The 25,878-nt window shown below is 35.6% G+C and overlaps 1 protein-coding gene across 1 annotated transcript in view; it reads left to right on the top strand.

The window, feature by feature from the left end:
* The first annotated feature begins 899 nt into the window (after positions 1 to 899).
* Positions 900 to 25,878, top strand: part of NAV3 (neuron navigator 3) — a 383,881-nt gene continuing 358,902 nt past the window's right edge. The window contains 1 exon segment of the mRNA XM_017872509.1: positions 900 to 1,142. Coding sequence (XP_017727998.1) covers positions 900 to 1,142 — 243 coding nt within the window.

Raw genomic sequence — 25,878 nt, 5'->3', positions numbered from 1 at the left:
ATGTTTTTATAATCATGACTTATTCATTTTGGGAACAATGATTACTATAAATTTAGTGCCCTGCTCCCTGTGTTTACTCTATTTTCATAACCTAGGCAGCTATGGTCCGATGAATGATTTAACTGCTTTAGCTAGTTGCACTATTGCATGATTTTAGCCTGATTTCATGGGATGCAACAGAATGAGCATCGTGGCTCATGGCTGTCAGTAGTGAAAAATAGCTGGAAATCAGACAAACAACTTTATTGCTGAGATTGTTTCCGGGCTAAAAGTTCTTCCAACAGCTGTTTGTTTTGGCCATTAACATGTCCATTCTTTTTATTTTTTTCTGAGCTGAGGGAAATACAATTTTCTTTAAAAAGAGAATGCAGGCTGGCTATTTCTGAAATCAGGAAGAACCCCTGTCCTTCCACTGTTGTGGTCTTTAGGCTGCTCTGACAGTTGGACTGAAGGGCTTCTCCTTTTGTTTTTTTCCTCTTTTTCACTCTCCAAGTTCAGACTCAGACTGCTTTAGTGGAGAAAAAAAAACCTGAGAGCTGTCTAATCCTAAGAAGGAGCTTTGTAGCAGTTACCTTGAAGAAAAGTTTACTCCCCAAAGGAGTATTTAGTATTACTTAGACACTGAGTCACTGAACAGAGAGAGAGAGAGAGAAAGAGAGAGAGAGAGACAGAGAAATGAGAATGAATATGAATCCCAGCCAGCAAGAAAGAAAGATACTTCACTAAAGATGCAGAAAAGTTTTGCCTCTTCCTGAAAATTATATTATTAGTTTTTTAAAAATCAGGATGACTGCTAGTTTTGTTTAAAGTATTTGTTCTGGAAATACTAAAGTTGGAGTCTACCAGACCGAGGTTAGAAGCATTTTCTTTGGCAGCAAGAAGATAATTTTATAGAAGCCATGCCTGTTTTGGGGGTTGCCTCAAAACTGAGGCAGCCAGCTGTGGGGTCAAAGCCTGTGCATACTGCTCTTCCGATACCAAATCTTGGCACTACTGGGTCACAGCACTGTTCTTCAAGACCTTTGGAACTTGCTGAAACAGAGAGCTCCATGCTTTCTTGTCAGCTTGCATTGAAATCAACCTGTGAATTTGGAGAGAAGAAACCCCTCCAAGGAAAAGCCAAGGAGAAAGAAGACAGCAAGGTTAGTTGCTGAAGTTACCTACAGACTTATATAGCTAAAATGTGCATTTCTTTTTAAGTGCTCTATAAAACGTGTTATGAAATTGGGAGTAGATGAGGAATACCAGCGTAAGGATGTAAGCAGTTACAATGGCTGAAAAGCTGAATATTTAGCTTATGTAAAAACTGTATTCTTAGTTTAGAGTTGTAAAAGTCATGATCAAAATTTTCTGAGTATGCATCTATTGTAATCATTTAGCACTACTTATTGATGAATGCCTAGTTAGTTCTAGATATTGCTCTATTACTAGTAACCATAATCAATCACAAATGTGATAAAAAGAGAACCTATTGTCATACTTACCGCGATGCATGAAAATAGGTACTTTCGAAAAGACATTTACTTGTAATAACACATATAGACACCATCGCTTTTCTCTAAATGTCATTTGCATTTCAAAGAATTTCTGTTTGAAAATTTGTATCCTAGGCTGCTTAATTCATTGCAATATGAAGGAAAATGAAATGCTGTTTTCCATGATACTGCACATTTATCTGAATTCTCCCTTGTAAACTGAAACTCTACTCTTTTATTTATTACCGATATCCTTTTCAGTCATTTAGTTTATGGTATTTTGTGAGTCGCTGCTTAGCTCTTGGTTTCCAAAGCATACTGTGACCGTTTCCTTCAGTCACGAATGCTAGCATGGCTCTGAGGCTGCTGAACTTCATGGGGATTCATTTGTACCTTGATAAGCGTCACTTTTGTTTTGTGTAATTTTACTTCTATAGGTACATATTAGGTGTATATATTTATGGGTACATATTAGGTGTATATATTTATGGGTACATATTAGGTGTATATATTTATGTGGTTCATGAGATATTCTGATACAGGCATACAATGTGTAACAATCATATCAAGGAAAATGGGATATCTGTCGCCTTAAGCATTTATCATGTCTTTGTATTGCAAACATTCTAATTATATATTCTTTCAGTTATCTTAAAATATAGAATAAGTTATTGTTGACAGTAATCATCCTGTTGTGCTATCAAATACTAGATCTAATTCATTCTATCTAAATGTATTTTTGTACCCATTAACCACCCACACTACCCCCGCCCCTCGCCACTACCCTTTCCAGCCTCTGGTAACCATCATTCTACTAAGCATCACTTTTTAATGCAGCATTAACTATGATGTCAAGCTTTCCAAAGTCTCAGCCTCATCTCTGGCTTCTTAGGAAATATTTTGGTTTTACTCTGCTATCCAAATGTCAGTTTAAAATAATTTAAGGAAAAAACCTTTATATAAAAATCAACTCTAGAAGTGAAAAGAAAGCCACTCCTTTTCTACAATGCCCATCCCACCTTCACCTGTTCATATCCTTTAAGCTTCATCCCAGATGAACTTTGTTCATAAAGTCTTTGCTAGCTATCTCTTCCCCACCATTCCTCTTTCCCAACTCTTTGTCTGCAGAAATGCTTGTGTATTTTAATTATCTGGATAATTTCTTTTAATTATCTGGATAATTTATTTGTATCTCCACTAAGTTGAAAACGTATAGAAGGCGGGTCTCGTATCTTATCCTGTGTTCCAGCTGTCTCCCTGTGCAATGCTTTATGCATGATAAGAATTAAACAGTAGTTGGATGAATGAATACAGGGATTTATGAATCAATGAATGAATAAACAGTTATTTTGAGGAAGATTCAGTTAAGTTTGTTCATCTTTTGGGATCATTTTGAAACGGGAAGCGTTTCCTTCTCTCCCTCACAGGGCATGTGACAGCAGGAGTGGCTTGCTTCTTCAATGCCCTGCTGCTCCGACCTCTAGGGGGATCATGCAGATGGGGGCAGGTTGAGGAGCTTCGACCCCACAGCAGCATCTAGGGTTGAGTATTTACAACTCCTGAAGCTCCAGTGGGCGTGTGTTACAGTGTGTCCTTTTAGTTTTGCAGTCTGAAGGTGGCTTGTGTTAATCAGCTCAATTAGACCCTCTGCCTTATTGCAAGGACAGAGGGCTTTCTGTATCCTGGGTTCTTGCCTTGGTGTACCGGAAAAAGTTGAGTCATATGTGGGCTTGGAGGATGAGTGCAAGGTTCTATTGAATGGTGGAAGTACCTCTCAGCAGATGGATGGGGAACCAGAAAGCGGAGAAAGTGGAAAGGTGATTTTCTCCTGGAATTGGGCCGCTCAGCAGCCAGACTCTCCTCTGACCCTCCTCTGACCTCCCCGGCTAGATTCCCCTTAGGTCCACGTCGTTCTGCGGTCGATGGCCTGCCGGTGTCTGCAGGTGCCTATCGGTGTGCTCTTCTGTTGGTGTGTTCCTCTCGACGTCCAGCCGCTTGTGTGTTCTTCCGCCAGTGTGTTCCTCTCGATGTCCAGCCACTTGTGTCTCTGCCTGCTAGGGTCTTGGTGTTTTTATAGACACAGAATGCGGACGTGGTGGGCCAGGGTGGTCTTAGATAATGCACCATTTGGGCATGAAAACAGAAATGCCTGTCCTTACTAGGTCCATGGGCACAGAGCCAGGGGTGGAGCCCTAGCCAGGGACCCCATCTTTCTCTACCCAGCACTTCCCTGCCCGCTTCCCATATCAATTTTATCTATAAAACAAGGGGTTTGGAATGGATATTTGTGGAGTTCTATGTCTAACAAAGCATTGTCCATGCGAGAAAAATCAGTTAAAATAAATTTTTTTTATGGGTTTATAGTTCTCAGTTCAGTGTGAAAATTCAGAGTAAAAGCAGGGAAATGTAAATTATCAACAAAAGACTAAAATATTTAACTTTTGCAAATAATTAAAAGAAATGTCATAAAATTCTATTCTATTGTTCTGTGTATCCACAAGTCTGTATGGATTCAATGGAAAGAATAGAGAGACACATTGTCTCTGCTGACCATGGCTATCTTTTCTGCAGGTTCCCTGAAACTTCCACTTTGCTAAATGACCTTGGCCTAGGATTTGAGCACTATAAGCACTGTTTTCAATATAATTTTGGTTGATCTCTTTGGTTAGCAAACATATTAATCAAACATCTGATATTCCAATAAGCCTCTGTGGTAAGCAACGTTGTATTTATAGGGATGTTTTCACCATGCCACTTATCAGATTAAAAATGTTTTCAAACAAATGTAAAGAATGCCTGGTCAGCAGTTCAGAATATTTCTAAATGTTAAAAAGAAGTATATGTAGATTTATTTTAGCTTTTGAAAGATAAAAACCAGAACTGAAGTAAATAGCAAAATCGAACAAGGTAGTTATATTAGAGAGAATTAGACTTGGCCGCAAAAGCACAAAAATCAACATAACAATAGTGTAAAGAAGATAGAAGTTTATTTCATTTTCATATAAAGGAAATCTGGAGTTGAGCAGTCCATGTATGGCTGGTAGGGAGACTTCAGGAAGTTGTCAGGGAACCAGGCTCTATTTTGGTTGCCATCATCCATTTGTGGCTCACACCTCACAGTCTTGAGTAGATAATTGCAGTCCACTTAATTAAAAAGATGCACCCTGTTTTATTAAATATTCTTCCACATTGGCCTAGTTATAATTCCAAGGCCTTACCTTGCTGCAATGGAGACTGGAAACTGTAGTGTTTGTTCTAGGCAGCCATGTGCTCAGCTAAAAATTATGGGTTCAATTTCTAGAAAAAGATACCATTGATAGTACCCACAATAGATGACTGTCATTAAGAAACATTTATGTGGGGGTACTCTGCCAGTTCTTGTACCAAATAGTTTTATGATCTGGTTTGAGAGAACAAATTTACATATGACAGTGTCAGAAATGTGTGTTCAGTTGTCATTCCCTTCACCTATTGTTTCAATTAATGCAAACACCATCATTCCAGTCATCTAATCCCGAATTCCTAGACTAATACCCGGTAAAGTACATCACCATTTCACATCCCGTAACTTGCCAGAAATTGAGAATTTTGCTTTGGTATTATAGCTTGGGTTTATCTTCGTCTGCACTAGCCCATCCTTTGATGGCCTTTTAAAGTTTTCTATCAATTATTTCAGTGATTCCAAATTGGTATCCTCTCCTCCTGTGTCTCTCTACCTTCATCCATGCAACACATTCGTCATCCTGCTTAAGAAGAAAACTTTATTTGCTTCTCATATCTTATAGTATCTTCATTCAGGCATTCTTGTCTCCCACTTGTCACTTTCTCTATTTCTATCATAGCTCCATCTAGCTACTACATCCCAGATGTCTTCTTCCTGGGTATCCCAATTTCTTCAGAATGTTTGGTCCCACTGTCCTTTAACAAATAAATAATACTGGTTCCAGACTCTATGTCATATGCAGTTGGAAAATCCTCCACAATATTTCAAGGGCTTATGTTTTCCTTAGCTATATCTTGTTCTGATTTCTTTCTTATCTCAAATTTTCTAATCTCTCTCATATGGATTTGTTTTTCCATTCTTCCTGGGCATACACCCAAATGAAGAACAGAGTCACTTTGCCTGGGAACCTTTACTTAACTTTCTGGAGGTTAAGGTTAAGAAAGAGTGTTCTATTTTGTCACAGCTCAGCAAACAACATCCAATTAAGCATTAGACATCCCTGTTCATGAAAGTTTCTTGGCCATACTTACTGTGGAGCACTCCCTGGCTTTTACTTCTCAACCCCCAGTCTCCTTCCAACTTGGTCTGCCACCTTTCTTTTACTCCTATTTTCATTTCCAACTTCTTTCCAGTCTTGGGCTCACTCATTCCTTCCCTCTCAGATTACTTGTGCAAACTCAAGATTCTGTTTTACATTATTATAGAAAGCAATTATTTTTTGAGGACAAGCCTTGTATCTTATAGAAAAATTTTTACTTTATCCTTAAAACATTTCAAAGACAGTATTATAATCTACGTTTACAGAGAAATAAACAGAGAGAGTAGGAGTCACACACAGAATCACACAGTTAACTACACCAAATCCAAAATTTGAATTCAAATCTGTTCATAGGAAGACTTTTTTTCTATGTTATTTTATTTATACTTTCTCTTAATGATGTAACAGCAATATTTTTTCTAGGTTTACCCTATCATCCAAATCTTACCCACTATTTAAGATTATTTCAAAAGTCGAAAGTATAGACAAATTGCTGTGGATGCCATAAAGAAGGAGAGATTACATCCGCTTGGGGCAATCCAAAGAAATTTATTGGAAGAGTAGAGGCATTTATGTCCATGGTAGAATGTATGATTATTTAATTCCTATTCACTCTGCCAGTTACGGCCACCAGGGTAGGAATTATTTCCTTGCTATTGTGTTCACACAGGGCTGGCACTAATGCTTTGAAAACAGAAGACATACAAAAACATTAGTTAAAATGAATATTTAAAATAAATATAACTGATAATATAGTCAGGCAAATATATTGTATAAATAGTATTGCTAATGTGGACAATTCTTTTGCAGAATGTTAGGACTGAGAGAAATCCTATATGAATGGAGCATTCAGAAAAGACTGAATTTTTGAAATTTAATGAGCAGATAGGACTCAGATATATAGAGTAAAAACATTCTTTTGAGGAAAAGTGATGTAAACTTTCCTCAAAAGTTTAAACTTTTAAAGTTTACATCACTTTTCCTCAAAAGGGAAGTAAACCACTGTAATGAAGCATAATATTTATGGAAAACAGCAGGTAAACAATAGAGAAAAATCTTATGTAAGAATGAGACCAAATGACACTGGTAATGACATTTACAAGAAATCGTTGCAGAGAGGGTCTAATATTAACTAATGTTTAGTGACCGGCTGTATGTCAGGTACTGGGCCAAACTCTTCATAGAGTATTCCATTCAGTCCTCACCATAGCCTTATGGCATAGGAATTATTATTCTTCCCATTTTACAGATGGAGAAACTGCAGCTTAGAGAGGTTAAATTACTTGCCAATGTCTCAATGCTAGAACGTGGTAGAATAGAGATTCAAACTAAGGCTGTGTGGTTACAGAAGATATTATTCTTAACCAATAAACTACACTGCAACAATAAATACTTCTCCCAGGGTTAGGGAAAGAGAAGGAGGACTACTGATTGACTTAGTTAATAGTAGGGTTTGTTTTAGGTGTTAAAGTAGCATTGTTGGTGAAGTGTAAATCAATCAGTGGTTGTGTGAAGTGCCTAGAATTATCAGGAGAAGACAATTAAGTTGACACATGGTCTCTACTGAATTGTTTGAGTAACAGAAATAAATAAAAGGAACCCCATGATAGAAATATAGCAGCAGATGTCAATAGAGTAGATCACTGGCTCTGGTCTCCAGCTGTTTCCTTCTTGGAGAAGCTGCCTGATTGCTGAGGACTGTCAATGCTCCTGTTGCCTTGCTCATATGGTAGCATTTCCAGAGCTGGCCAGGCCTACAGCTGCATAGGTCAGCTCTTGGGTCCCCAGATGATTCTGCTTTCCTTGTCTGTTTCTGCTGTGCTTGCACATTTAGTTATTTGTATTTAAAGAAACATGATTATTTCTTTTTCTAGTTATAACTCTGCAGGTTTCACAGTTAAACTGTATGGCCATTTTAATTGTTTTTGCTTTTGTGGTAGCAATGGTCAGAGAATGTTGAAATAATGCTGGAATTTTAACATTTTCTCTACTGACAGAAGGCTCAGCTTTTCATTATCGTACATTTATTGCTCTTAAATAACAATTGGTAGAAACGGGGCCATCAATATTATTGTTTATTATTTTACTTCATGCCTTAGTGTCTTTAAAGGGTTATATTTCATGCTTTGAACTAGAAATTATTAAAATTGTTGATGCTAATTACAGGATTAAATGTTACTGAAAATTTCATACAACTTTTAATTTTTTTGAGTGTGATGACAATTTGCCAAAGATATTCTTCTTAGTTTCTTTTTCTTGTAGTATCAGTGACCATCTTTCTTTCAGTTAATAAAACTAAGGAGGTCGGTAAAGGAGTGTGTGTTTATTAGAAGCATAAAAACCGGAATAGAGTAGTCATTAGATTTTTCAGTCATTAATTTTCAGGCAAAATAATTGCTACGTTTGGTATTTATGCTATCAAATCACCAACAATTATCCATATCCAATTTTGAACTTGAAAAATTAAGTGGTATAATTAAAATAACATTGTATTAGGAGCTCAAATTTTGAATTAAGCTTCTGCTAGATCCTAAAAGTGTAAATCATTTAAACTCTCTGGACTTCAATCTCTGTACCTGTAAAAAATGAAATGAAATGAAATGAAATGAAATGAGGATAATAGTTCCCTATAAAACTTTTCTAAGAGTAACATTTTTATCTCCTCCCTTTCTCTCTCTTCTTGATTTTGTTCCATCAGTTAGCCCATTTCTCATATTGTCAATGTCTTCAGCCCCAATGCATCATTGGACCAGGATGTTTCAGCCCTGGCATCAGTGACATTTAGAACTGATAACTCTGTAGTAGGTATAGAGATGGGGTCTGTTATGAGCAGTGTAGGATATTTGGCAGCATGCCTTCCTCTATCCACCATGTACCCTCCAGGTTTCACAGTTAAGCTGTTAAGTACCAGTGGCATCCTTCAGTCTGGGAGAAAGGCAAAATCAAACACAGCTGAGAAATGCTGCTTTAGAATCAGCTTCCAATAACGCTTTTTTCTTTACTAACTTAAATCATAGTAATAACAACAATAATCATTTTCTTCACCATATATCAATCACTCTATATTTCCTATTTCACAGAGACATTTCTTGAAAGCATAGTTTATGTTCATGGTCACTGTGTCAAGCTTTGCATTTGCTTTACTTTTCTTGATCTTTGACTTCTGGAAAACTCTCACTTTTGGAATACTCCAATATTTACTAGCAAAATGACTTTGGCAAGGCAGTTAATACTGAAGTCTCAATTTCTTCATCTTTAAAATATGGATAATAATGTAAACGAGCACACAGAGTTTTTGTGAAGATTAAAGAGATATTGCACATAAACTATATGTCAACAGAAGGACTAATACATAGTTGGTGGTCAACATATATTACCTACTAGTATTATAATATTATAAAAGTATCTGATACTTTCATATAAAAATGGATAAAATTAAGAATTGGTAGTAGAATAGAGGAAGCAGTGATTAATTCTCTACAGATGGGAAAAGTAACATTTCAACCAGGTCTTGAAGGCCAGGCATGGTGGCTCACACCTGTAATCCCAACACTTCGGGAGGTCGAGGTAGGCAGATCACCTGAGGTCAGGAGTTCGTTGAGAGCAGCCTGGCCAACATGGTGAAAACCCATCTCCACTAAAAATATAAAAATTAGCCAGGCGTGGTGGTAAGTGCCTGTCATCGCAGCTACTTGGGAGGCTGAGTGAGGCATGAGAATCACTTGACCTCAGGAGGTGGAGGTTGCAGTGAGTGGAGATCAAGCCACTGTACTCCAGCCTGGGGGATAGACCAAGAATCTGTCTAAAAAAAAAAAAAAAAAAAGGAATGAATTTGATTTAGTCAAGTAAATATGGGACAAAATGCGCATATAGTATAGAATAGCATTTACCAGGCTATGAAATAGTGTGTTGTGTTTATAAACCTGCAGATTACTCATCAATCTTAGGATGTAGGATGCAACCAAGAGAGATGAGGGTGATTCAAGGCAGTGGGAAAATGGGCATTAAATGCCACTGTAAAGAGTTTGGAATTACTCTGTACAGAATGGAAAAGTATGCTAAATATCAAAGTGACATGATTAAGTTCATATTTTGAAAGCTGACAACAAAATAAAATATATAAAGAGCCAGTAAATGGGTGGGGAACATTTCCAAAATACAGATGAGGAGAGTGTGATGGAGCAAGGTTTTGACTAAAGCACCAAGAGCAATGGAAGAGGGATAAGTCTAGTAAAAGAGGCTATGGATGTTTGGATTAAGCTATGAATCATCAGCAATCCAAAAATTCTATGTCTTGGAGGATAAATACATTTTCTTCACTCAGAAATGTACAGTTTAGTTGGAAGTGATAATTTGTGTGAACCGGGTAGCAAGTAGTAGTTAAAACTAAGGATTATTACTAACACTTTTTGAGTGCCTACCATATATTGGAAGCCTATACCCAAGCCATAATTCCAATCAAACAGCTGTAGCAACTGATCTCAGAGAGATGCTAGGGCAGAGCTGGCAGGCCAACCTAGGTCTGTTTGACTTCCCTGTCCTTACTCTCTGAGTCTCCCTCTCTGATGTTTCCTCACAACAATATATAGACAACCAGCAGTCAAAATCAATGTTATTCTTTACTGTCTTTGTGGATACTGAGTCACATAATAGGAAAACAAAGAAAATAATAAATTCTTACCAAGAGCACTGAATTGATCTTGGACAAATTTCACTTTGAACTCTTCCTTCTGTACAGATTTCACTGTTACTTCATTTTTCTGTAAGAAGTGTTTCACTTTGGATTACTAGTTACTGGGACTGATAGAAAAATTTGATATCTGTGGTAGAGTTCATTAATTGGTTACATGGCAGGACCTCCCCACTGCAAATCACAGAATTATTTGTTAAAATGTGTTGCAATTCTGCCCGGAAAAAAGTCACCAGATGAAAGAGTCATGTAAAAATGTAACATTTTCCCAGTGTAACAATATGATGCCACCTCCATAAATGAAAAGCAAAAACAAATAAATAGAAACTATGGGCAATCTCTTCTGTTTGCTATATTTTGATATTGTAAAGAACTTTTTTGTAAAACTGAAAACCTGGGGTGGACAGGTTCAAAATTTTTCGTAATGAAATGTGACCAAGCAAATTTTATATGCAATCAAAATGGCATTGCACTCGTTAAGGTAATGCTAACTTCTATAACAGATACAACCTAGGTCTCAGTGGCTTAACACAATAGAAATTTATTGTCCACTTTTTTAATGGTCTCATATAGTTAGGGGTTAACAAACTATGGTCCATAGGCCAAATCTGGCCTGGTGCCCATTTTCCTAAAGTCAAATCTTGTTGGAACACAGCCCTGACGCTGGTTTATGCGTTTCCTGTGGCTGCTTTTATCCTATAATGGCAGAGATGAGTAGTCACAATAGAGACTACGTGGCTTGCAAAGATTAAAATATATACTAACTAGCCATTTATAGAAAATGGTTGCTGACACATATATATGGTAACAAAGAAACCAGGTTCCCTCCCCTCCAGCATATAGTTTCATCATCTCACCTCTAGCCAGCCATCAGTGAAAGAGAGATAATCGAGGATTGCATAAGAGGCTGGGATTTCCACATATCACTTCCGCTCTATTTCATTGGTCAGAACTCTGTCAGATGATAATACCCAATTTCAAGAGAGACTAGGAAATATCATGTATCTGTGTACCTAGAAATTAAGGGAAATAGTTTGGTAAACTATTAGACAGCATATAGTTAGCTAGAAACTGGCTATTTAGTCAGATGTTCAAGATTAAGCAAAAATTCACCATATAAAAAAATAGACTAAGGTGCTCAGATTGTCAATAAGTTGTCCAGAATTAAAAGGATATATCTTTAAAAGCAAAACACTGAAAAAGAGAAGAACCATAATGACATTCAAGTTACTAAATAAAGATCTTGCCATTAACCCAGCTTTTAAAAGTAGACCAGGTCCACATATATACATATACCATATAAAAAACTGACTGTGGTCTGTTTCCCACCTTAGGATCTTTCTAGCTAATTTTAATTTCTTCTGTTCCAACCTGCTCATCCAGTCTCACATCCTGAAAGCAGGTCTCTCTCTTGGTCCTGCACCCTTACTTCTACTTGCTTCAGTACCCTGTTGTTAGCATTATTTTCTTGCTGGACCTGGAATCTCTCCGTCAGAGCTGGGAATCAGAAAGGCCAATGCCGTGTACGATCTGAATTCTAGAAGAGAAGTTTAGCAAATCGTGTGAAGTCAAGTGTCCAACAAGAAGGAGGCATTTGCAGGATTCTAGATGATGCCAAATAGGTGACTGCATAGTTGTGTAAGGAAGTGTCCTCTCTCTTGGCTTGGAGGTATTGTGAAACTTCTGTCAGCTCATTGCAAATTGGTTCCTAGGGGCACTGAGTGGGAATGTGTGAATGGATCATTGGAAAACCCAGCATCAAAAGAAGAAACTCATATTACAATCCTTTCAGACTGTAGTAAGCACATATAAAGAATATTACACAGAACAACCTCTTTTTAAATGCAAGGTGAATTTCTAAGGCAATTTGTCTGTAGATTTAGTTGTGGTATAAGACTATCTGTATCTAGGTTTCTCCTCTTTAAGAGTGTTCACTGTTTAGCTTCAGCTTGTATCAAGTTAAATTTCTCACTTTTAGACTTAAAATGTGCAGATTATATATTTCTCTTTATTATCCCTGAATGCTCACATCTTTCATATAAACTTGCTGTGCTTTTTTTTTTTTTTTTTTTTTGGACAATTTATTGAATTTCTACAGGGTGATATTTTGCCAGAACTTTTATGTTATTATTTTGACCCATACATTCTTTGGATTCTGTTTCACATTTCTTTTCCCTTCAAAGCATCTGCTTTTTGTAGCTGTTTCTTCCTTTCTTTGGATGGTTTTTTGATATCCACACTTGTGTGTTGCATTCCTCCATTAAATACAAGGTTTACTATTATCTCCAACAATATGTTCTCTCAGCTATTTTCTTCTGATTCCAGCTAGACCTATTGTATTACAAAAAAAGACTGCTGTTTCAGTAAATGTAAACCCTTTCAGTTACCACTTCAGGTCTGCACTGTGGACCCTAGGTAACTTTCCTCATCTTTGTTAATCATTGTGTGTGTGTGTGTGTGTGTGTGTGTGTGTGTGTGTGTGTGTGTGTGTGTGTGTATCTTACAGGCATTATGGAAAATATACTTAGAAAAACAGATTGAATATAGATTCCTAAAAAGAACCCAGGGTTCAATATTAAATTCCTATTTTTCTTTTTTAGGAATCTATATTCATTTTAGGAATTTTTTTAGGTTCCTTTTAGGAATCTATATTCATTTTGTCAGTATTTAATTCCTATTTAATATTACCTAGAAGCCACAGAAATGATTATAATGCATATTTTAAACAATAATAGCTTTTATTATAGATTTAGATGTAATTGTTTAATTTAGAACAGGTTGCCCTCTCTAATTGTGATGATCAAAAATATACCCAGACAAGGCCAATGTCAAACATCTCATAAAGGGTGGGGGGCATTGCCCCAGTTTACAGCAAATTTAGACCTTGTCTTGTTTGGAAAAAAAAGATTTAGTAGAATTAAAAGCATACAAAATATATAAAATTTCAAAACATATGCAAATAAAATGAGATTATAAGAAGAAAAGAACACTAGAAAAGGATAAAGCCAGAGGAAAGGCCAATACATAAATTTTTTGCTGTGCAATTCTGTACAGTGGCTAGGGGTTGCCTACACATTTGGATCTGAGCTGCTGAGCTGCTGATACATTAAGATTAAGTGAATGATGTTGCTTTAATCAGTGCATTTGTGCTGCTACGACAAAATACTACAGACTGGGTAATTTATGAACAACAGAAATTTATTTCTTACAGTTCTGGAGGCTGGAATGTCTAAGATCAAGGTGATGGCAGGTTTGGTGTCTGGTAAGGGATCACTCTGCTTCCAAAATGGCACATTGTTTCTGCATCGTCCACAGGGGAGGAATGCCATGTCTTCACATAGCACAAGGCCAAGAGAGGGTGAAACCACTCTTTCAAGCCCTTTTATAGGGGCCTTATTCCCACCTATGAGGTCTCCAACCTCAGGACTTAATAATCACTTAAAGGCCCAACCTCTAAAGCTATCACATTGGTGATTAAGTTTCAACATATGGATTTGAAGGTCACATTCAGATCACAGCAATGCCCAAAGCATGAGCTAATATTTGGTCAAGAGATTTATAACTTTACTTGCTTCTAGGTGTGCAATAAATTTTTTGAGGTACATTTATAGGGATGATACGATGTAGTTTAAATAAAAATTTCCTCACTAACATTTTTATTCCAGATTTTAGCTATTGTTTTCTCCCCTCATCCCTCCATTCTATATAGACTTAATTTAAATTTGTATTTTAATGGTTCTATTAAATATTTTTTCATTGGGCTGAAAGAATATAATCATATACATATACCTACATATGATACATGCACATGCTTAGTCATCCTGTAATCTAAATATGTAGAGTATATGTTGCATACAGCATTACAGCAGCAGTAGTTAATATGAAATCACTGAACTTCTAGTCAGGTGGCCTGAATTGGAGTCCTTTACTCCAACTGTGTAATCTTGCATGTTTTTACTCAATTTTCTTGACTTTGGGATTAGGACAAGAATAGCAACCTCACCTAACTGTAGTCAGAAATAAAAGCATACTGTTATAGCATCATAATAACATTAAGAAATTACCTATCTTTTTTGGAAGCAGCTGATATCTACAAACACATAATTTTTAGCATGGGCTATTCCTGTTTTAGAATATCAATAAGCATAGAACTAAGGAGAAAAATTTACACATAGTTTTGTATAAATAAGTATATGTGTGTATATATATCTATGATATTCAATAGCTCCTGGCTCCATCTATTTTGATAAAATGAATCTTGTGGAATACAAATACACTTCCCATATTCAGGCAGTCTTATTTTGAAAAACAATAATCTTAGTAGTGATTTGCGGGATCTATCCCACAAATGTGTCTGTGGTTAGATTGGGGCTCAGTGCAGTCTGGCGCTGTCTTTAGAAGAGAGGACCACGTGCTCTTGGACTTTGACTAAGAGCCTGTAACATCCTAACATTGAATGACTTTATTTCAGATTTTTGCTACAACACTTAAAAGAACTCAAGTACTTTATTTCTTTTATTGCTGAAAGAAGCGTATCTACAAATCATCACGCTTTACTTCACCATTGTTGAATGTTTTTTCCTCCTACGTTTAAGTCAATTAAAAAAACACTGTGGAATAGATAGAAATTTTCTCATCCATTGAAGTTTTGGATATTAGTGATATCTTTTAGAGATTTTCTATTTTTTCGTGTTTTCATTAAGTTTGATTAGGCTAATACTTTTTTTTTTTTTTTTTTTTTTTTTTTGAGATTGGGTTTCACTCTTGTTGCCCAGGCTGGAGTGCAATGGCGCGATCTCAGCTCACTGCAACCTCCACCTCCTGGGTTCAAGTGATTCTCCTGCCTCAGCCTCCCAAGTAGCTGGGATTACAGGCATGAGCCACTGTGCCTGGCCAATTAGTTTAATTCTGTAAACATTAAGTGTACCAAAATACGAGCTTTAAAATGCAGTGCACTCCAAAAAGCACATAAAGATTACTGGTCTCTGAGCCAGATCTCCAATTCTGGTTGAATGAAGATTAGAGAGGAAAGGGACAGGCTTATGTAGCTGAGAAATTAATTCACTCAAGAGGTGATAAGCACCAAAAACACATCCAATACTAAATGATAGAGTTTCTGTAATGTCAGATTCTCCTCCAATAAAATCTATTAATAGAGATTCAGATTTTGTGTTTACTGCTTTAGGTATGAACTCTCTGATAATCCACTGTCAGGAGTTTATTCCCTAAAAGTTAATTCATTTTGTGCTTGCATAATGAATGCATATTTAGAAATAGTGAGGACGATATATACAGGAAGTTAATTCCAATAGAAAAATCTCTTGACGGATAAATAAGAAAATGTTGGAGGAAGAAATGAGTTATCACACAGGCTGACTAACTGTACTGGTTATCTTCAGACTGTCCTGATTTTAGCACTCAAACTCTTGTTTTGGAGATTCTTCAGTCCTGGGCAAACTGGGATGGTTGGTTACTCGAGTTATGAGTCAGATTTCCTTGATTTTCTCCTTAATTTCATTCTAGTTTTCTATGATAGTCTAATTATTCCATAGTTCTAATTATAAAATAGTTCTAATTTTATAGTAGTTGGAGATTTTATGTTTATCAATTTTTAAATATGTTATTGCCTTGTTTAATTAAGGATTCATTGTTAGATGCTGACAATTATCCATTTCAGATTTAATGGGAAATGTCCTTTCTTTAACAGAAATTTTTCAAATTAGAAGTAGCTTCTTTAGAGGTTTTAGTTATTCAAAGGAGAATGATTTTTTCAATGAGGTTCAAATATAAACATTTGCTCTTCATTTCTTTTCTTACCATTTTAACTAGTGTTGGCAATGAAAATAATACACTTTCCTTTTATGAAAAGGCTTTGATTTTTCTATAAAACAAACATGTCTTAGTTCCATGAGTTCATCATCAGGCAATTTCCAACCTAAATCTTACAGGCCCTGAGTTGAATATAATGATATCTTGAGGTACTGCAGTGAATTTGTTTTTTCTATACCTTCAGAGACTACACACAGAGATCAAAATTTTCATTTCACTTCAACAGTATGCTTCTCCTCTGTAAGACAGACAGGATGTGGTCTAGGAGAAAGTCCACACTTTAACAATAGGCCATTGACAGAATGTTTGGGGAGTACAAAGAGGAAGAGAGCATCTGTCTACACCCAAAATTATCAGAGGCATTTCTGTGTGTGAGAATCTTCTATTTCAAAAATATGTTTTTTAAGGTCACCAGTTTTCCTTCTCTGTTTTTATTGGATGAAGAAAATTGCCTTCAAGATAACAAAACATTTTAAATTCAGGGGAGGAATTGCATCACATTTTGTCTAGTTATCCCAGGCAGAAAATGAATTCCCTCAGGCACTAAACACATTTTCTTTAGCTCTTATGTATGATCTATGTGAATCAAGCTGAGAAAATGAAAAGGATGGGAAGTTGAAATCCAACTGAAAGCAACAGTGCAGAGGATCCAACAGGCAAGAAGTCCTTCTAGGAAGAATAAATGGAGAGTACCCCAGGTGCTGACTTTATCTACAATTAATTCTGTATAATATTTTCTCATTCATTCTGCATGAGCAAAGATGCTACACAGAGTGTAGGTATTACAAACACCACTATTTTTCTTTCTCTTCTGTAGCCTTGATCAAATGGTAGTTAAATTTTAATTAAATTTCATATTTCAAGGACTTGCAAGAAAATCCCTGATGTCTTAGCCTCATGTTTGTTCTCTGTATCTGTAGCTTGTTTTAGCTTTCAGAGGAAAGTTCTCGTATATAGCACTCTATCACAATGTTGACCTGTATGAACATCCAGCTAGTGCAGCTGCCATGAAGCTGAAAGGAGAGTTAGAATGAGTTCCCATGTCTGTCTTGTCTGTTACTTTCTTCTTTTGAATGCTGTTGCGTAAACCTTTTGTTCAAATGTCTTGCCACCTGGATTCTCTTGTGGATGTATTGCTTCTCTCTCCAAAAGACTTGGCAGAGGGTGCTTCCTGTTGTACAGCAGACTTATTTACAGAACACCTATAAAACCACAACAAGAATACTCAGAATATAAAAGATGACCTTCTAATGAATGTAGTAAAACTTCAGAACACATTCTTTAGCTAGGAGAAAGTGCTGCAAAGATGTGATTTAGGATGAGTAAGACCTAAGTCAAGGTGTGGGTCTTTCAGTTTCCACTAGAAAACAACACTTAGATTTCCTGGCAGTGTATTTTTGTAATGACTGTGGTTTCTTTTTGTAAACTGTGTCTCAGACAGGGAGGAAGAATGAACCAACTGGATTGTGTAACTTTATAAATAGAAACAGCCATGTTAAAATAACAAGACTGCTCTGGGTTAAGGCAATGAATTTTGCTACTAGCTGTAAAGCTAGGCCACTGAATGAATATAAGATCCATCCTGCAGAGTAACTTCTAAGACTTTCCCAAAACTGCTTAATGGGAAAAATCCATGAGAAGTACTCGCTCCCTTCTATTGTATTCCAAGTGTTTTACTCCAAATAAATCAAAACCTTTTCTCTGCTGGATATAGTCAAGTTGGAGACACAGAGGAACTTTGTCCTCCATTACAAATATTGAATAATGTGCTCATATCATTTTTAATACAGCACATAGTTTACTGAACTTTGGAACAGTTTATCCATCCTGGTAGTGGCATACAGGATAAAGAGGTAATTGCCTTATTATCTGTCGAACAAGATATATGCTATGTTTGCCGTAGGATCTGGAACGCTAAACGATTTAAATTTCATGATTGCTCTTTATTTTTGGAGGAAGAAACCCAGGTGAAAGCAGAGAAATCTCCTTAATGAGGATCAGAAAAATCAATATTTTCAATATGATTCCATTGCAATTTCATATATACTTGAAAAGAGATAGTGCTGTGTTTACCAGGCAGTGAAAATTTATAGATCATGGCTTTTGAGTCTTTTGGGAACTATTGCATATTAGTGATGATTTCTTTTACTTTGGTGGCTAACCCTTCATAGACATTGTTGGCAAGGTAATCTTCCTGAACATAGCCATAATCTTGGCAATCATTCAAGGTTCCCCCAATGTAATTAAAATTGAATTTATTTAAACTCTTTAATTAAATTTCTTTAAACTTTCTTTAATGAGAAGTCAATTTGATTCGTGTTTATATCTCTTGAGCTTCCCAAACACAATGTCTTGCATGTAATAGTGATTTAAACATATGTGTTGAATAAAATATAATTATTTTTATGATTATATTACTTTGACTCATGATTTGCCTCATGTCTACATTGCAAAAAGAGCCATCCTAGAGCCTATTCATGATTTATTGGATAGAAATGCCAGCTATGCTATTTTTATACCGGTCAAGTATTTATAATCCAAAAATTCAAAATCTGAAATTCTCCAAAATCTGAAAATTTTTGGGTGTCAACATGACACCACACATGGAAAATTCCATACCTGATATCAGGTGGTGAGTTGTAGTCAAAACACAGTCAAAACTTTGTTTCATGCACAAAATTATTTATTGTACAAATTACCTTTAGGCTAAATATACAGACTGTATATGAAACATAAATTTCTTATTTAGACTTAGTTTACATCCCCAAGATACCTCATTATGTATATGCAAAGATTCTAAAATCTGAAAAGAAAATTCAAAATTAGAAGCACTTCTGGTCTCAAGAATTTTAGATAAGAAATACTCAACCTATATATCAGTGATCCAAAGTCCAAACCTTAATAATCTTGGCCTTAGTAGAGTATACTAAGCTTACCTTGAGCCATGCTACCCCAATCCAGTGGTGGCCACATGTGTCTCCAAACCTATCTCATCAAATCTTCTAATTCTGAATGTGGAAGAAAGAGGGGAGGATCTTCTAACACAAGTGTCTCCTTTTTGTACATGATTAAAATTAAGACTCAGCAAATTGAAATGGGTTATCTCAAAGCCATGGCATTTTAAAAATTGGATATAAAATTCTGTGCCCATGTCCTAAGTGTCCCATTTGTTGATAACTATTACTTAGGTTACTCTAACAAACCTGCTTAGAAAAATAAATATGACTTTAACATAAAATTCAAGACTCGTAATCTTATGGAAAGCCAGTCATAGCCTTGTGCTAGAGAATCAGTAAGGAGGTGGAACATGTTTGAGTCATCCTCCAACACTTACAAGTGTTTTTGGCATTCTTTGATTTCCTTGTCAGAACATAACTGGTGAAATTCCTCTGTTCAATAACAATATACATACTCTATTGCCAGGGTAGGTTTATGGATGTTAATAGAGTTTTCCTTGTCAAGGGTGATGTATGATATGGATCTTCCTCTAAGTAATCATAAGTCCGTTATAGTATAGTAAATCAGCCAAGTGTATTGTAATTTATATGTTTTACTTACAGGGATTTCAGACAGGATACTTCTCAAATGTAATAGAAAATGTAACTCAGTATTTTCTGTAATATATCTCTTCTTGCTTTCAAATCTTTCCTGCTGGTGGTGGTTGCAAAGGAGGTTGGTGATGATTGGGGAATCCTAAATTAAGCTATTTTCTTTTGGTTTGAGAAACCCTCAGAGTAAAAGATTAGTAAATTTCAAGGTCGAATTTCTTTTCAGCACCATTTTTCCCTTTTCTATGAAGTTTCTCTCTTTCTCATTTTTAAAATGGCTTATTCAGGTGGATGGATACCGTGTGTGTAGGGAAGTTTTTGTGTCCTCAGGGTTATGTCAGAAGGAAGGAAAAAAAGTCTCTGGTTTTCCTGTTTTCTTGCTACCTTTTGGGTCCTTGCTGGTCTCTGCCAAGTTGGCCCCATCCAGCCTGGTCGCCAGACATGTGCTGTGAGACTTGGGCCTTGAGTACTATGTGGACACCCTCTGTTGGCAACTATTGCTCATATTCTGCCTCTGTCCTGATGCCAGCTCTCTTGGAATACTAGTCCTCAGAGTATTCCTGCATACCACCACTGGGGCACATAGGAACTTCTGGATTCATACACATCAGATATGCTGTCTCAAGCCATATCTATCTATCTGTGTCTTATCATTTTCCTCTACTGTGGCTATTCCATATTGACAAGGAGCACCCCTGCATTCAGATCCCCCCAGCTATCAAATGGGAAGTGGGGCACAAATTCTTTCAGCTTTCACCCTGCTCTTTGACCTATCTCGAATATTTTTTATGTAACTGTTAATCTTACGCCTAGTCCCAAGGGTGTGGAGGCACCAGATTCTTTCTCAGGCATTCAAACTATATCTTATCTTTAGACATATCCCTTCTGAATCCCCTTGTTTACTTCCTGCTATTTGAACCTTTATTTACCTCACTGTCACAGGTTCTCTGAAATATATCTTGCATCCTATGCATTGTGGTTAATAGTGTCACAAATATGCTGTGGTAAGCAAGATTTTGCATTTGATAGATAAAGTTTTTGAATTTGGAAAACACTTTTGTGCTCAATGAAACCTAACTTTTGAGACTATTTTGTCACAATGAACTTAAAAATATTTTCAATAATATTAAGCAATCAATTATATCTTATAGACTGAATTCTGTCTTTTTGTAATAATGATTGTCATTATTTTAATGATTTAATGATTAGGGAAACTTTAGATCAACTAAGAAACAGGAACAAAAAAATGCTATGCTATTACCTCTAAAATGGATACTCCCTCCTACTTAAGAATAACAAATTTATATATTATGATATGGTAAAATTCACAACGAATTGTATTTTTTTCCTAGAATGTTTAAAGCATTCTCTAATACCAGCTTCAATGTCTATATTACTGTAACTTCATGAAAGATCACTAACAATACTGGCTCTCATTTATTAATATTAGGTAGTACTTGGCAGACACTGTTAGAGGTGCTTTAAATGCATTCTCATTTAGTCTTCATGTGTACTACCATTATCTTCACTTTTTAGATAAGGAAACTAAAGTATAACTAGAGCTAAGAAACACGAGAAAGACGACCTAGCTACTGCCTGTCTTGTAATTCCCATGGACTAAGCTAGGGGGAGTAAGACCTGTTACTACAATAGCTGAAATGGAACAACAGCTTCATTTATGAAATCAGAGCAAAAGTATGAATAAAATGATGACCCTTAGGAAATAAAAAGCAGCTTTTGAGAGTAGGGATAGATGTGGCCTGCTCATTATAAAGTTCATGTGTGGTAATGGATAACTGGTTTTCAAAATAACAGTTTAAACGGAAAATTTTGTTATACTGGCTGGTTGCGGTGGCTCACACCTGTAATCCCAACACTTTGGGAGGCTAAGGCAGGTGGATCACCTGAGGTCAGGAATTTGAGACCAGTCTGGCCAACATGGTGAAACCCCATCTCTACTAAAAATACAAAACTTAACCGAGCGTAGTGGCACATGGCTGTAATCCCAGCTACTCGGGAGGGAGGCTGAGGTGGGAGAATTGCTTGAACCCAGGAGGTGGAAGTTGTAGTGAGCTGAGATCACACCACTGCGAATTTACTGTTTATATAGGTTATAGAGTATTATGATCTTCACTTCAATATAATTTTTAAGAAACCTACTTTATTGCACATATGTTATGGAGTGAAAATGAGCACTATATAACTGGTAATTCTTTTTACCAGTGGATATATATGAGAGCTTTCATTCCCTGCTGTTTGTTCTCTTTCAGGAGAAATAGGACTTGCAGTTCTTGGCTGTCTAGGAAGTAGAATATTATTATTATTTGTTCTTGTGACATGTAGCTATCTAAGTCTTAGAATAAATAATGCTTTATGAAATGATAATGACAAGGTGAAAATTAGGAGGAAATACTGGTAACTTGCTCACAAATTGTGCACATTGGCTGTTGGGCCCCAAGAGGTGTTTTCTTATATAGGAGGTCCACCCAATATTTGTTTCCTATGTTCTAATGTGTAAAAACATACATGAGAAATATGTATTTATTTGAATAAGACTATATTTGGTTTAACTCAATCTTTGAATTTAAAATCTTGCCTCCAAAAATAATTTTAAAATATTATATTTTAGAAAATTTTCCAATGGAAACAATGCCACAGAGTTTTGAAATGATGTAATTAAAACATAAAATAATAAAATAGCATTCTTAATATTAAATTATTTTACAATGGTTGTGAATGCATAACATTAAAATGCTAACTTGAGAAGAGGAAAATACAGTTAATTATCCACATTTCTAAACAATGTTTGAGTATTGTGAAATGGCTTTTTAAAAACATTTTACCCAGACATTTAGAATTATGCACTTTAAAATTTGAATGGTTTCAATTCAAAATAAGCAGTTATACTCTCTGCAAAGAAGTTTTCCAGATATTGAGTGGATCTAAATTTTTAGCCTTACTTTGGACAATGGAAGGCTAGGAATGATAAAATGCTAATTTTCTAGACTTCATTTAGAAGTATCAAATATCTAAAAGTATTCTATGGCTTTGCATCGAATAAATCTGTTACTCTTAACATCAAATGCATTTATTTGGCTGGTCTGAAAAATGAGACGCCAGTCAAGGGAAATTCAAACCTACGTATTTGAGATAAATTTGGAGGGGAATTCAAGCATGAGAGTTGGAATCCAACTGTTTTACATGCAAATTCTAGCCCTCTCTTTTAATGAGGGAGTACACTTGAATATGTTACTTAATCTCTCTGAGCTCCAGCTTCTTTGTCTCTAAAATGAAGATCATAACATGAAATTCCTAGAGTTTTTGTAAGAGTTAGACATGGCTTTTCAGTGCCTGGAATAGCGTGCATCTTTAATAAATGATAGCTATCATATATTCCAAGATTTTGGTTTTAATTTTTTTGAAATTATATAATAATTGTAATTTTCTTTGGTGTTTAGTGTTGATGGTTGCATGGATATAAGAAGTTGAATCTTTTAAATTTATTTAAAAAATCTTCATTCAACTTAGGAAAAGTAGGGCTTTTCGCTAACTAAAATAAAATGTAATGAATTCTGTTTCTTTCAAGTATTCAGCAATATTTTATTGATAAATATTAAAATTTATCATTTTGGTTCCTAACAAGTTCCTTTCATCTAAATTTTAAACCATTATCTGTAATTATACATATGACATTTCTTTAATGTGAAAAAAAGATTTTAGAAAAGTCTGCCTTGGGTAATCTTTTCCTCAAAAGAATTAATGATATTTTAGTATTCTTGTAAAAAACTAATTAAATATCCATATATAAAATAATGTCTGAAAACTAGAGATAATAAAAATATGTGTTATATAGATGAAAATAGGTGAAAAGTGAACCTCCCCATACATGTTTATATTTACAATGCCATGGAATTTGTTATGTTTATATGACACAAAGTTGATGAGTTTTATTGTTGTTTTGTTTGCATATTTGTTACTGGTATGTTTGTAAGGGCACACATTACATGGATAAGAAGGAAATTCGTTTTGAGAGCCAAATGCTATCCATGCAATTTGCCAAGAAAAAAATATACTTTTTGCATTTGAGACAAAATACAATCCATATTTATTTCATGAGCTTAGGAATTTTAAGGGGTCACTTCTATAGGAGAGTTCCAAGGGAGTTAGGAATCTGGCCTGTGATTTTTACTTTTGGCAGTGGCTTCTGAAATAAAACACAATCGCTTATAATATTTCAAAAAGTTATCCATCATCCACAATGTAAAGTACAATATTCAAAGCTCTGGAGTATGGCTTGAAAAATTCACTGTTCATGGGAGGTGGAAAACATGAAAAGAACATGAAAATGGGAAACAGGGGGTTTAAGGGGAATTGGGTTCCATGTGGATAAGGAATTTGACTCAAAATACAAATGTTCCAGGAAATGTTTGGTGAGGACTGTGTAGTTAATTAAGATTTCCAGAAGTTCAACAATGCCTCAGGTTCTCAGGAGGTAGAATGCATATAACTACTAACTTAAAGTTAATATCTAAGACCAGCTATTTACATACAGTAGTTTAATAGAGATTTACCAGAAGAATTGGTGAGAAAACAGTTTGGTTGGAGATAGATTGGGAACTCATAGTCATATTTTATTACACTATCTCATTGTGGTTTTTCACACTGTGGGAATTCGACTTCCAGAACTGGGGGAGCCTCTCCGCTTTCATTTTAGTCTGACCACTTTTCTTCAGGGAAGGCAAAGGTTCACAAATCAAGTTTGTTCATGTTAAACCCCAGGAAGAGATTTAAAAAGAAAATCTTGCTACGTAAGCATGCTTATCCATATAACAATAACTGTTCTACCAAAAGCCCAAGCCAAACAAAATCTAACAAAGTCTCATTAAGTATTCACCTGGATGTGCAGTTCTTAGCAGAGAAGTTACCTTAAATAATTCTGCTATGATTTCCTACTGAGGGAGATGCAAGGTTCTTTACCCTGACTTAAGTTCATAAACCTTTGTGTTGATTGACTGGCCTTGCGGGTTGGCAGGTTATTTCTTCTAATTTACTTTCACTGCAGTTATAAAAAGTGTAGATCCTCACTCTTATTTTTAAATGAACAAGACTATGTCATTCACAATAAAATAATTTCAGTCAGCCCACCAAAGAATGAGAAGTCAGTTTCACAAGTAATTGAGATCCCTTTTCAGTCTTTTAGAGAGGGGAGAATAAAATTTCAGTGCAGTTGTAATTTCCTTTAATTCATGCAAATCTTAGCATATTTTATCATATTCATAAACTTTCTTTGGGATTCAGTTAATTTCCAAGTTGCCACCTCAAATACTATATTGTAAGGCCCTGGAAACTGCTATTGCAAACATGCTTTGGAAACAATCTAACACATGACTCCTACTTTAAAATTATTCAGTTTTGTCTAAGAGAAATACATAGTTCTTTGAGATACGGCTTTTGGTCTCCAGGGCAAAGGTTTTATGACAGTAATTTTCAGGCTTAAGGAAATCAAATGTGGCTGTCTTAGAAAAACAGTTTCTTGGGTGACAAAAGACTAAATTGATAATCTTTTTGCTATATCTTTCTAATTTTCAAGAAAATATTTAAAATGGTAATTTAGCCCTGACATGACTCATAATTCTTATTTTTTTAATTTTCTCCTTATCGCACCATCACAATTTTGATTATATTTCGTACTTAGTTCCATCACAAGTTGCATCAGCTTCTGGTAGTAAGTAAAGCACAATTAAAATATTTCCCTGTATGTTAAAAAGAATGTGGCAGCTATATATGAACCGATAATAAATTAGCCACAAGATTTATTAAGTGGAAAAAGCAAAGGGCAGAACATTGTAAGTAGCCGGCTTCTACTTTTGTAGCCAAACACATAAAATCTATATTTGTATGTATGTGTGCACATATGCATGTATTTAAACATAAATCATCTTTGGTAGGATACGTAAGAAAATAGTAACAGTGATTGTCTCCAGGAAAGAAAGGACAACTAAGAAATTTAAGGATCAAGGGTAGAGATGGACTTCCTTTACTTTTATATATAATATATACATATATATATACAT

Source organism: Rhinopithecus bieti, unplaced genomic scaffold, assembly GCF_001698545.2.
Source record: "Rhinopithecus bieti isolate Rb0 unplaced genomic scaffold, ASM169854v2 scaffold_5476, whole genome shotgun sequence".
NCBI classification, from domain to species: Eukaryota; Metazoa; Chordata; class Mammalia; order Primates; family Cercopithecidae; genus Rhinopithecus; species Rhinopithecus bieti.
The sequence above is the reverse complement of the archived record's forward strand: the minus strand, read 5'-3'. Positions and strand labels throughout refer to the sequence as shown.